This window comes from Haliotis asinina, chromosome 11 (assembly GCF_037392515.1).
Source record: "Haliotis asinina isolate JCU_RB_2024 chromosome 11, JCU_Hal_asi_v2, whole genome shotgun sequence".
Lineage (NCBI taxonomy): Eukaryota > Metazoa > Mollusca > Gastropoda > Lepetellida > Haliotidae > Haliotis > Haliotis asinina.
The window spans coordinates 33509247-33522658 of NC_090290.1; the positions used below are offsets into that span (position 1 = coordinate 33509247).

General features: G+C 38.2%; 1 protein-coding gene across 7 annotated transcripts in view; it reads right to left on the reverse strand.

Annotated features, from left to right (window-relative positions):
- Nucleotides 1-1925: 1925 nt before the first annotated feature.
- The window catches only part of LOC137256600 (ecdysone receptor-like), a 129803-nt gene continuing 118316 nt past the window's right edge, over nt 1926-13412 (reverse strand). For all 7 annotated transcript variants that reach the window (XM_067794478.1, XM_067794476.1, XM_067794481.1 and 4 more), the window contains one exon: nt 1926-12423. In XM_067794478.1, coding sequence (XP_067650579.1) covers nt 12176-12423 — 248 coding nt within the window. In that variant the 3' untranslated portion in view covers nt 1926-12175. The remainder of the gene's footprint in view (nt 12424-13412) is intronic.

Sequence of the window (13412 nt, forward strand, 5' to 3'; positions counted from 1 at the left end):
GGGGGTTAAGCTGTTTTTGAAAGCTCGGGCTAAGTCGGGCTATGTTGTGAGTGGAGAGGGAAAAGGGCTTCACTTTAAGGGACCGGTTATCTTTACATGTTGCATTTTGTAACATTAAAAGGTGATATTTAGGTACATGTTGACCTAATCTATGGATTAAATTACAATTCAAGATGCATGGGTTAAGTTTAAGCTGCTTTAGAGAGCTCGGGCCAAGCCGGACCGAAAGCTTGTGATACTGTGCCTTTATTGAGAATGTATAGAAAGTAGGGTTGACTTTAAGCAACGTGTTTGTTTCAAATACAACGCATTGAAACTGTGTAAAGCCGGATTTAGGTAGATATGATACTAAACTATGGATGTAAATAGAATTTAAGATACATCTGTGAGGCGTAAGGTGCTTTTGAGAGCTCGGGCCAAGTCGGGGGGAACAGAGACTTCACACTTTTGGTCCAGGCTATGTTGGAAATTGTGACAGACAGGTGCTTCACTTTAACGGACCGGTTTTCTTTACATGTTGCATTTTGTAACACTACAAAGTGATGTCTATGTATATATGATACAAGTCTATGGATTTAAATACACTTTAAGATACATTTGAGAGGTGAAAGATGCTTCTGATGGAACGTGCCAAGCCAGACCGAACGGTTGTAATGCAGTGTCTGTTGAAACTATAGAAAAGTGTGCTTCGCTTTGAGCAAACGTGTTTGCACATGCTCTACTAAGTGTTATTTAGATAGATATAATTGCATTTTGTCTCTCATGTGTACTAGTAAATTTAAGCATTTGCCTACACACGGGCTATCGGACGTTGTAGCAGGATTACAACAATCGGATTTGGGATGGATTTATGCTTTTTAAAATACAGTGGAAATACATACGATTTTTGTGCGTGCGAATGCATACTTGGTTTGATCCTATATAAGATATAACAAAATGTTGTGATTTATTATATTGCTTTTAACACATATCTATAATCATGTCACAGTTGCCCACTGGCTCTCGCCAATGGCCACTCCTCTTTAACATAAACATCCCGTGCTGCTTCAGCATGAGACAATAAAGGTCAATTAGGAAACCCCAATTGTTTTAATTAAGGAGAGAAAAGCTGTAAAGCACTGTCAATTCCTGCCCAGGACCCCGGGATGTCACACCTCACACACTTAGAGAAGTAAGTAACCTTCTCACATATACATAACAAGGACAACACATAACAACAAGACAATGTCTTTCCTCTGGAACTCTCGGTATGTTATCAATGTTGGTTTTTCATAGTTAATTACACATTTTCAACCAAACCATACCTGGAATTCTATCTACCTAAATGCGCAGATTTCGTTTTAATATTCTGCAATCCGTTTTAGTAGTACCCGGTGTCCCGGCCCGGCCCGGCTTTTCTTGGCGCGACTTTTAGGCCATCCCCGTATTAACTGATTGGGATGTTGTGTGTGATATCAATCAGTGGTTTGAAGTAGGGTAGCCGTGTCTGTGGTGTGACGAGTGCACGCTTTGACCACAGGCCCAGGTTCCATTCCCAACATGGATGCATTGTGTGAAGCCCACTTCTGGTGTCCCCCCTACCAGTATCGTTGGTTTCACATTATTTACAGACTCGCTGTGCGCATGCGCAGATCGTGTAAAAAATATCTACTGGTCAATTTTCGCTTTGGTCGTACGTTTACCGATAGTGAGCCTGAAATTAATGTGAAACCAACCCCATGATATTGCTGTAATGTGTCTGAAAGCAGTGTAAAACCATACTTGCTCAATAATTGTGAAATCAATATGAGAGTTTAAATGCCATGATTGAGAGTGAATAACTCTGTTCCTTGAAAGAACACTGGATCTGTGTCCAAATAACAGCTCTTACTATCTGTAAGAGTAGGTGAGTGAATAACAGACAAAAGATTAAAAAAAACCCCATATTGTAATGTATTTCAATATATTTATTTCCGCCATTTATAGAGGGCACAACCAGCATATGCTGACCAATCAAATCACAGCAGGCTCCAAGAGAGACCACTCTTAATCTACATTGAGCAAATAGTATACTTCAAGACATCTGGTCAATTAAGAGACTGAACCAAATTTACACAAGCTGTCATTATGCTTAACAGAACAATGTAAACAGACCAAGTCGATACCACTTCTTGTCTGCATACATTAACAACACCTTGTTTGGAGAGAAAACAAGGTTTGGTATTCAGCTTAACTTGGCATACATGTCTGTGTGTGAGTGTGACGTAACATTAGCCATGAAGCAGAATAATAAATGCTTAGTCTAATAATAAAAACATGAAGCGAGTTGACTCTTCATAAACTCGAGGAGAAGATCTTTTCTCTTTTCTAATATATAAGTACCTTCTTACATCTAACATACAGATGGTTGGTGATGGTAAATTATTCTTATTCATGTATGGGATCAATATCACGTAACTCTCCACATTCACAAAGATACATACCTAACTATTACATCACATAAGTTCCAGGCAAAGTAAATAAGATGTTTTTTAGCTGATAAGCCACGATAAAAGTGGTGAAAAATGACAAGTCATAAAATGCTGGGTTTGACTTGAGCTTAATTTCCCAAACAGAACGTGACACCTGGTGTCCAAAGTTGACACAAGATACTACTGATTTACAATCAAAACATAAACATATTATTAATTGCTTGCTTAAACCCAGTCGAAGCATAAATAAAGGTAACATATGTTGTATTTGGGATTACACTTAGAGAATAAAGATTCCAGTACTTACCAGATTTTTAAAAAAATTCTCAACTCCCCCACCCCCTCTCTGAAGTGTAATCTCAAATATAACATTAGACCAATTTCTAATTTCTATTCATAAAACAATGTCTTTGGCTTGTTAAATTAAGCAGGATTTTTACAAGACAAGAAAAAGATTGGTCTAGCTGAAGTAAAAGTAACTCAAACATGAAGTTGCCATTTTCCAATAACACAAACCTGCCTCATCCCAGCCTCGATATCTCAAGTGTATACGTTCTGTCAAGTCTCCATTATACCCTGGATGCATCAATGGATTGGCCTAATAATTTTATTACCTCCTTTTGCTGGCGCCGCATTCTCACAGTAGCCAATCAGCTAGGCCACCATTACAACCGAGCTTGCCAGTGCCAACAAAGGTAGCAGTTGCAACTGTGAGGGTTTGCTTGCAGTGTGACTGAGATTTTGGGGGAAATCATACAGACAAATGTATAGGTCCTTGAAAATAATATATGCAAGAACTCCTTCTACCTCTTTCAGAGAACCTCTGCATGATTAGTGTTGTCAAGTTTAATTGGTTAGATAATTTAAAAAGTGAGAGTGAGTTGTGATTGGTTTGCTCACCTTACCAGTGTAGACACCTGATTGGATGAAAAACCAGCCAAGGGAGGTAATAAATTTATCTGGCCAAGCCGTAGATGCGTCCAGGGTATAGTGGAGACATATCAGAATGTTTACGCTGCAGATATCGAGGATGGTATGATCCCTTTTGGTACCCAATTGCTTCTCTGCCATCGCACTGAAGATGATTAGGTGTGTCCCCCTCACTGATGGAGATGCAAGAACCAACCAACTGATCAACAACTTTAATCTTCTACAGTTGGCAAATTGTTTTTCATGCCTGTACAATTTTACAGTCATTGACCTTGTTGTGTTGTGTTTGTTTTTCCATCACAAAAATTTAGTGTAGCTTCATTTTTGACAAGTTTCATGAAAGTGGTTTACCTTAAAATAACTTCCTGCCAATCAATGACAAGCCATTTTGTAGGTTAAAATATTACTGATATGTCAAAATGCTCTTTTTGACAATAAATGATCATGGAATTGATTAAAAAAATCTAAAAATCAATCAAATCCTGAAGTTTGTATAACCTATTTAAGATGCACAAATATAGAATCTTCTCACTGTCAAATCAAAGCAATGATACATTAACACTAAAATATGAAACATAATTTTTCTGTCCTTATTTTCAATAAATGACCATATATGAAAACTGATCCACACATGTTGATCACTGCTCACAAAGATTCAGACATAATCTTTGGTTAAGTTAGCTTGCTGTCATTTCGGAAAAGTAGAAAAATATTTTATCATGTGATTATTTTTTTTCTTACAAAACCAAAATGGAATTTACTGTGGAAACAAAGCAATATATAAAAAAAATATTTGTTCATCTGCATACATTTTAATCTTGTCAGATGGGGAAATTTTAAACTGATAGTTGGAGGAAAATATTGTGGTCTCTGTGTATTCAAGTAGGAGAATGTTGGGTGATGGGAAATCTAAACCTGCTAGGGACAACTGATGAGGATGCATACTTCACACGAAATAAAATAGTATTTGGCAATCAAATAAAAATATTTTGGCGACATGGTGAAACACTGAAATTCAAGCTACCAACGTCACACAAGCCATTTACAAACAATTTTCTGAATAATAAAAGAAATCACTCCAAGAAACCCAAGCTGTTGACTGGAGCCATTTAATGGTGATATACAGATGCTAATGGGAAATGAAAACGCATATTATTTCCGGTAAAACCGGATGAATCTATTTTTGTGGTTTGGCATGTTTTCTTGGAAAATATTCCAAGAGACTGTAGCGACCCAAACAATATCCTTGTATATTATCCAAGCTGATCTCAATATGTTTGCTTCTTCTTGAAGAAATAATAAAATATGATATTATCAAAATACCAAATTAACATAAATAATTTTATGTCAAATATGGAGTTAGCTTGTCTGTTTAAGAATAAACAAATTAGTCCGACCATAGAGATTTTCCAAGTCAGAATGTCAAATACATGGGTTATGAATTATCCAAGTAAAAGTTTAGGTAAATGTACAGACTTCAGAAATCAAGGATTTGTCTTTTTTTTTTAACATTTTCATAATACATCTTCCTACAAATAACAAGAAAAAACCCAAAATACAAGTAAGTGAAAATAACATGAAAGTGGTGATAGGAGCAATATCTAGTACAGAACAAGATCAGTGATGTAAAAACAAAACAGTTTGCAAAGACGTTTTGAGTGTATGATATGTATCTTGTGTTTGTCAGTATTAATGGCATGAAGTAAGCGACAACTGTTTGCAGATAATATATGGGTACAAGACATATCTAATAAGAGCTTCAAATGTATGCTAACAGTTGAACGATTGATTTGAAGCTATCAGGCTTAATTCTGAATGAAGTGACTGGTCAAGACCTCTTCCATATTTCTCCAATAAGGATACTGCTATGGTGACATAGCAGTGATTGACAGCACTTGATGAATGGTACAAACTGGACATAGATAATCCTTGCCAGACAGGGTAGTTGGTTTGGCCATACTCAGCAACAAACCCGTAACATCAGAGCCATTTTAAAATGATCACAAAATCTACAATATGAGAGCGGGTTTAGTTTTAGTTTCAGCATTTTGTCAGTCTTTGTGCCAGAATAAACAAATACAGTTTGAACTCAAATTTCCTGCAAGACTGAAAAATGTAGGCTTTCAAGTCCACTAAATCGTAAATCATAACCAATAAATTCTTTCTCAGTTAGACAGCTGAAAATGAGTATCTGGGTATCTTTGTGATTCATCAATTTACATGTCTCCATAGGTGCTGTTGTACAAGGTCACCAAGACCTAAAGGTGATCATAACACTCAGTCCTTAGCCAGACATTGTACAGTGGCACTGTGTTCTACATAGTAATTGTAGCAGATATGGCTGAATAGCCATGATGTTGAAAAGAAGCTATGTATTCACACCATGACGAACATATACAGTTTCTGAAAACTGTTACCATTGTTGTATGTGTCCCCAAACTTGATTACACTGTTGTACATTCCTGAACAATGCATTCATAGTTGAACATGCCAAAACAATGCAACCTTTCTGTGGAGTCCTGAAAACATGTATACTGAAGAGGACACATTTGATGCACTGTATACACAGCCCTGATCACCCTAAACAATGTATACAGTTTTGTACATGTCCTGAATAGTGTATACAGCGGTTAATATCCTGAATGAAGTACACTGACTTGTAAAGTTTCACATTTCAGTGTCTACAGCACAGTGTAACTGGGTGCATACAGACTATCCATACATCAGAGGACATACAAGTCGTCAGCAGCTACATTCTACACCATTCTTGCTGTCTACATCTACACCATACTTGCAGTATGTACAAAGCCAGGTAGTAGGATGACAGCTTCATATTGTGAGGCTTCGACACCAGGTGTCTGGGATGCCAGTTGCATATACTGGGGTTCCAGTTTGAATTGATATGCACATGTATATATGAGGACACGACTGGCCACAGGAAGCTACAGCTGTTGTTGAATATGTCTTAACTGGGATTATTTCACAGCAAAAGCACATGAAATTTGTGATAAGCATTTAAAATGGTATGTACAAAACTGCAAAGAGAATCCTTCACTGGGACAGTCTACATAAGCAGCTTTAGACACAAGGGTAACATACGACAGAGTTGGAGGTATATTCATGAATAAGTCTGGAGTCAAGCAACAGTGTTGCTGGGCAGAAGAAGGCCACAAGGAGCAGACAGGATTGTTTCAGTTTGTATATTCTTAAAACATGTGCAAAACCAGAGTGAACAAAAGTTTGTTTCAGGTTTCTATATACTTTATGAATCGGGCAATGATTAATATCCAACACTTTCAAAAATCATGAACACTGTCATGTGTAACAACATTGTTACAGGCCAAGAACACTGTCATGTGTAACAACATTGTTCCAGGCCAAGAACACTGTCACGTTTAACAACATTGTTCCAAATCATGAACAGTCATGTGTAACCACACTGTTCCAGGCCATGAACACTGTCACATGAAAGGTGATTTCAAATTACACCAGTCACATAACATGCAACATTGTTGCAATCCATAAAAACAGTCATGAACATTTTCGCAGATTACCAGACACTTCATTCACCAACAATAAAATTACAGGTCATACATAAAAATGAGGTCATACACCATTGTAATGAGGTCAGATTCAGTTTCATTATATTATCAGCTATGCAATTTGATTCAAGTTCATTTTGGAAACTAAAACCAGCAGTAACTGTCATTAAACCAAGTGATACATTGAAACACAGGGTCTATATATAGATATTGGCCTGGTCTTGGTATTGTTACTGATGAGACTGAACACACAATATGTTTCATTTATTGCTGAGTTGAAGTATATGTTTACAATGGTGACATGATGCATATCAACATGATGTAATTACACTATGAAAAAACATAACAGTCATAATTAACCCACAGATGAATGAACCTTTTGATACCTAAAATTAATATTGGAGCAACTACTCTAGAGATTGGTGATTCAGTGCGTTAAACAGCTGAGGGATAAACTGAGGCAGATAATATAGTTATTTTTAAAGGGACAATTTTATTTTGAATTCCCCCTTTAAACTAAGGTAATAAGCTAAACAACTGTCATTTTTTTTGCCAAATACTCAAATGACTTGGGGGAAAATGCACGGGTTGAACTCCTCAGTTAAACATCTACTTTAGTAAAGGATACAGAGACTCCCATAAGATAACCAAGTGTAAAGATGCTGATGAAGCTGTTTCACAGTGACTGCAAGCAGTAACACTTGTGGGTATGACAAGCGGCTGTTGAAAGCTGTGCAGACATAGAGGTAACATGATCCCAACAAGAACAACACTGAATCCTGAACCTTGCATACATTACAGTTACAAGTAACCAGTCAGTGTGATATACACTGTTACATGCTCAACTGTGAGTACCTCTATCATACGTGTGTTCCTCTTTAAATTCTTTTCACAAATTTACCAAGTAAGGAAATGATATTGAAGTGATCGCTATCAATATTAATACCTTTCCACATCAGAAGTACTGAGTATGACCATATCACAATATCAGAACCAAAAAATTCATTAAAATCCGTGGACTACACCAAGGAACAAATAACTGGTGACTAGTCCAAGAATAAGGATTGTTGTCTTAACTGCACTGAGGAAGAGTCCTCTTACTGGAGTTAATGCAGATGAATCCGATGCTCTCCAGAGTAATGGCGTGACACTTGAACCACTATGTCTTGTGATGTGATACAGAATTATGCCTGAGTATTGAACAATGGTAAGTGTTTGTTCAATCAACATCTGCTCAACTTTAATCAGAGGATGCACGGACACAAAGGGGTGCTCACAATTGTCACACAGCATGGACACAACACTGAATCACATGGTGTACATTAAAAGCCATTTTACAGTCATATAGTTGCTGCCCCAGTTCCCCTGAGGAGTTAAAGCCAAAATTCCCGACTTAGAAATCATTACAAATTGAAGGCACAATTTATTCAAGTGCAAGTTATGGCCCTACCACAAGGAGAGCTTAGTAATAAAATCTGCACTTTCTTTGTAGTCATCTACAACGTCCGCCATCCAGACCCAGCATTCGACCCTTCTGGCCTTCATAGCAAGGGAACATATCCTGGATTCCGTTCCTCAAGGTGATCAAGGAGTTAAGATGATCATAACTCACATACTCTAACACAGACTTATGACTGACATAGCAATATGATTGCTTTGGGGAACAGGGCCCTGAACATTACCTTGCCCAGCCCAGTCCAAAACATGAAAACATTAATGAGTTTCTTGCTCTCAATAGATTCATAAATGTTTAATAGAAAACTGTGTCACTTAAGAGACATGCTACCCTTGTATTTTAAATGAAAATGATATCATCTTTTATTTTTGCTTCAAATTTCTTTTTACCCTCACACTTTGAGGTTCTGCATGTCTGTAGAATGAAAACCAAAAGTGCTTAGTTTTAGGAATATGGCCACATTTGTTACAGCTGCCAGTTTCAGCCTAAAATCTATAGATCCTTAAGATCACAATCCTGCATCACATTGTTTCCTCAAAGATGTTTCGGCAACACTGATCATCTCCCTCTCCTGTGAAAACCTGTGCAATGAGAGGAAGTTGCCCTTTTTTACAGTGTATCATCTGCAGCTATCCCATGTCTTGATCACTCAGCTCACATTTTTTTCAATCACCATCATTTAATGTTACTTTAAGTCAAAAGTTGGCGATTCTTAAGGTAGGTTTTTGTTGGTGTAAGCTTTAGTCATTCATATTTCTCATCTGTAAATATCAAGGAGACCAGTTCCTTTCCTTGTTCAAATGAAGAACGAGTTGAATACTCATGAGTTAAGAATAAGTCTTTGCAAGAAATAACAAAAAGCATATTCTAAAGAGGGCAGCTGTATCTGGTCAAAGTGTCAAACAATTTATTTAATACAATGAAGGTTGATAAAAACAATGAGTGAAATTCAATGTTTATGCCTTGCAAAATACTTTTACAGATCAATAATGAATTTTGCTGTTGATTATACTTGCCTTGAAAAATAATTATTTCTTTCCCTGTCTATCACAAGCCATTGCCAAAGCGTACCTTTATGGTGATAAAAAGAGTAACCAGACATGGATATGATCGGATATGTATGTTGATGTAAACTCAGGTTGGTAAACTGGCAGTGTAAGTCACCTTGTTTTCAGAGGCAATAGTTTTAGTAAATGGCACAATTCAATTCTGCATCTTCCAAGAAGACAAATTTGACTGATGAGATCTGACGAGATCTAACCTGATACAACAAGGTGTTACCAGATAGCTCACTCAAATTTGAAGCTCAAATTAACTAAATTTTCAGTGTACTAAAACTCAGACAAATGTTCAGCTTGTATCTAAAACTTTCTTGCAGTGTAAGCCCTCCCAGAAATCAACAGCTCCATACAGGTCAAAGGCAACAGGTTGTTTTAGAGGTTAGTCTTGAAACTTTGAAGAGAAAAATAACTATGTTAACTGAAAAATCCCATCTTGATTGATAATGTTCTTCCTCCTCTTAAACAACCCTTGTCATTGCCATAAAAATGTCTTCCGAAAGTAACATGAAGCATTAAAGCTGATTAAAATGCAATCTCCATTCATAAATATATATGTGTGTGTGTATATATATATATTTCCACAAAACAAAACAACAAAAGAAAACAACTGAAACCAGGTGACAGGCAGGAGAAATGAATTGAAGAGTTACAATGGTCATAAGAAACTAAGCTGCCTTTTATAAAGTTCATCAATCTTGAAACAAATGGACGATGTCGAATACATAATGCTTCCTGACAAATCCACACACAAGTCCATTGTCTCATAAGCTAGTAACCGTGTCTTTCCATTGCCTAGCTCCATGTCTTTAAATCATGGAGTCACATGACAGTCATATGACAGTCACATGATACACCTCCATGTTGTCCATGATAATCCAGTGTGACACATGTAATTTGCTTTCAACAATCTGTCAACACCTTCATTTTTAAAACCAGACTGTCAACAATAAAATTTCTCTTCAAAAAAGCATAATTAAAAGAAATCAATCTTTCAACATCACCTCTTGTACTGGCACAACATGCACCTAAATCCACTTTGATGAAAGATTGTTTCACATTTACTCCCGCTAAATGTCTTAATCGCTGAGCGGGATGCAAAATTTGAATGACGTGTCATAGTTAAAATCAAATTTCATGACATCAAACGATCCTTGTCTTTGTGTGTAGACACGCATGAAGAGTCAGTTTACATGATCACTCGGAAACACTTGTGTCTATATACTTACATGTTACATATACATTTATTGACGTCAATATTGTTTGTCGTCTCAGTTTCACTATATACATCTCTCTGTACAACACTATACAACACTCTGCAGGGTGCTCTCCATTAGATGGAACTCACTTCACAATTGATGGCCACGTCATGTCACCCCTTGCCTCGGTCACCAAACCACACATCGTCTCATAACAAGGTCCTGTGACTACATCTAGCTTGCCCACATCCTGTCGCATCCCTTGCCTCGGCCACCAAACCACACATCATCTCATAACAAGGTCCTGTGACTACATCTAGCTTGCCCACATCCTGTCGCATCCCTTGCCTCGGCTACTAAACCACACATCGTCTCATAACAAGGTATTAGGATAACGCCTAGCTTGCCCACACCCATGTCACAACAACTGTAAAGTCCCTCTGCTGTCCTGATGCAGACCACAAAATCTTCTCCACTTTTTTGTAAGTATTGAATTTCAATGTAGCGGTATTGTCATCTGAAAGGAACACTCCTGAAGTCCATACTGCAAAGTGAACACACTTGGAGCTAGCTAGCTATTTCACAGAGTATGTACAGATCCATCGATGGTCAATCTGGCTGAAAATTCAACTTGCAAACATACCTCAAGACACACTTGTCATCTTCCTTGGTATGGCGCGAGGAACATATTTACAAAGTATAAAGTTATAGTCTCAAATTGTATATATCCACTTGAAATTTTGCACCCATATAACCCCATAAACATCTTTTCTGATCAGCAATTCTCACCAATGCCTTCATCATACTCTCAATAACACCAGCATCCAGTTGGTCTCATCCAACTACTGTTTGATGCGGGACCCTCTTCATTTCACTGGGGACTGATCAAGGCCTGTGTTTTTGGTATGGTGCAGTTTTCTTTGAAAGAGGAACCATTACTGATGTTTTCTGTGTGATGAGATCAGCTCCCATGAACTCACACAGATAGGCAACATGACTGATCTAGGAGAGAAGTACTGAAAAGGTTGGTACACATGAATCACCATCTCAAAAATCCTCCTTTCTGAACTACCAATGAAAGACCATGACTTGTCCAAAATCATCACTATGAAGTTCTTTATTAAGTGAAGACTCCTGTTTGTAGCTGCTCACTCTCATTCTAAAATATCTGTTGTATGTTTTGCACAGTAATCATCTTAATATCAGTAACAAGAACAATGAACATGGCCGACGAGACTTGATTATGCATATGAGGGAACACATTGACAGGCAAATATCTTTACATGATGAGGACAATCTGCAAGACATGGTTCTGCCATTCCTTCTAACAGACCGTTCCTCGAGCCACTCGTCCATTCCATATCAGTTCTGATGAACCATCCCACAGAAAGCATCCTCCAAAGTGAATAAACCTCAACAGCAATTATATTTCGATATATGACAACATTCACAAGGAAGCCAGGATGATGGTGACCAGTTAGCAAGCATGCCAGATGCACTCGCAGGACTGGACATAGAGTCTCACGACCTCTGTAGGCCACTATGGGTCTGGCTGGGTCGCGTATGTCTCCATCATCAAGGACGGGAACTGTGCTCCATCCATCTCCATATCCAGCAGCAGGTTGGAGTGCTCCACACTGATTGTTCGGAGATCTGACATGCGGGTCAGAAATTTGGCAAGTGCACTCCCACCACGAAGTCTTTTGGCGTTTTCATATGACTGCAGTGTTTCTACATAGTGAGATTGAATCTCTTCAACTTTCTGTTTGTCCTTTAGACCGGGCCTCTCTGCAACATAGAGCAAATTCATCAAGGTACAAAACCCCTGAAATACAGTCAACTGATTAAAGCATACTTTGCAATAGGGTCAAGCATGATAACATAAGATTTGAACTCTTGATGAAAGGAGACCCGTGAAGGTCCCAGGGTAGAATAGGCCTTCAGCAACCCATGCTTGACATAAAAGGCGACTCAGCTTGTCGTAAGAGGCAACTAACGGGATCGGGTGGTCAGGCTCGCTGACTTGGTTGACGCGTGTCATCGGTTCCCAATTGCGCAGATCGATTGCTGAGTGCAGCGTAAAACTAAACTCACTCACTACTTGATGAAAGGATCTCAACATAGTGAGTTTAGTTTTACGTTGCACTCAGCCAAATTCCAACTATACGGTGGCGGTCTGTAAATAATTGAGTCTGGACCAGACGATCCAGTGGTCAACAACATGAGCATTGATCTGCGCAATTATGAACCGATGACATGTGTCAACCAAGTCAGCGAGCCTGACCACCGGATCCTGTTACTCGCCTCTTACGAAAGCATTGTCACCTTTTATGGCAAACATGGGTTTCTGAAGGCCTATTCTACCCTGGGACCTTCTTGGGTGATCACAACATAGGGAAGCAACTGCATATTCAGTGACTGGCATCACAAGTACTGATCTACAGTACTAGCATGCTATGATATGTGTGTGTGAGAGAGTGAAAATGGTTTTATGCCATGTTTAACTATATTCTTGCAATATCATCAGAAATGAGCTTCACGTATTGTGCCCATGGGGGGAATTGAAGCTGTGTCTTCAGTGTGATGAGTGAATGCTTTAACCACTGGGCTACCCCACTGCCTTTCAAGCCGGACCTTCATGGACCAAGCCATGATATCTGTGTATTTCTGAATGAATATCAAACAATGCACTTACTACAAGAACTTAAAATATGATATGAATGAGTGAGAGAGTTTTGATTTACGCCACTTTTAACAATATTCTAGCAATATCATTT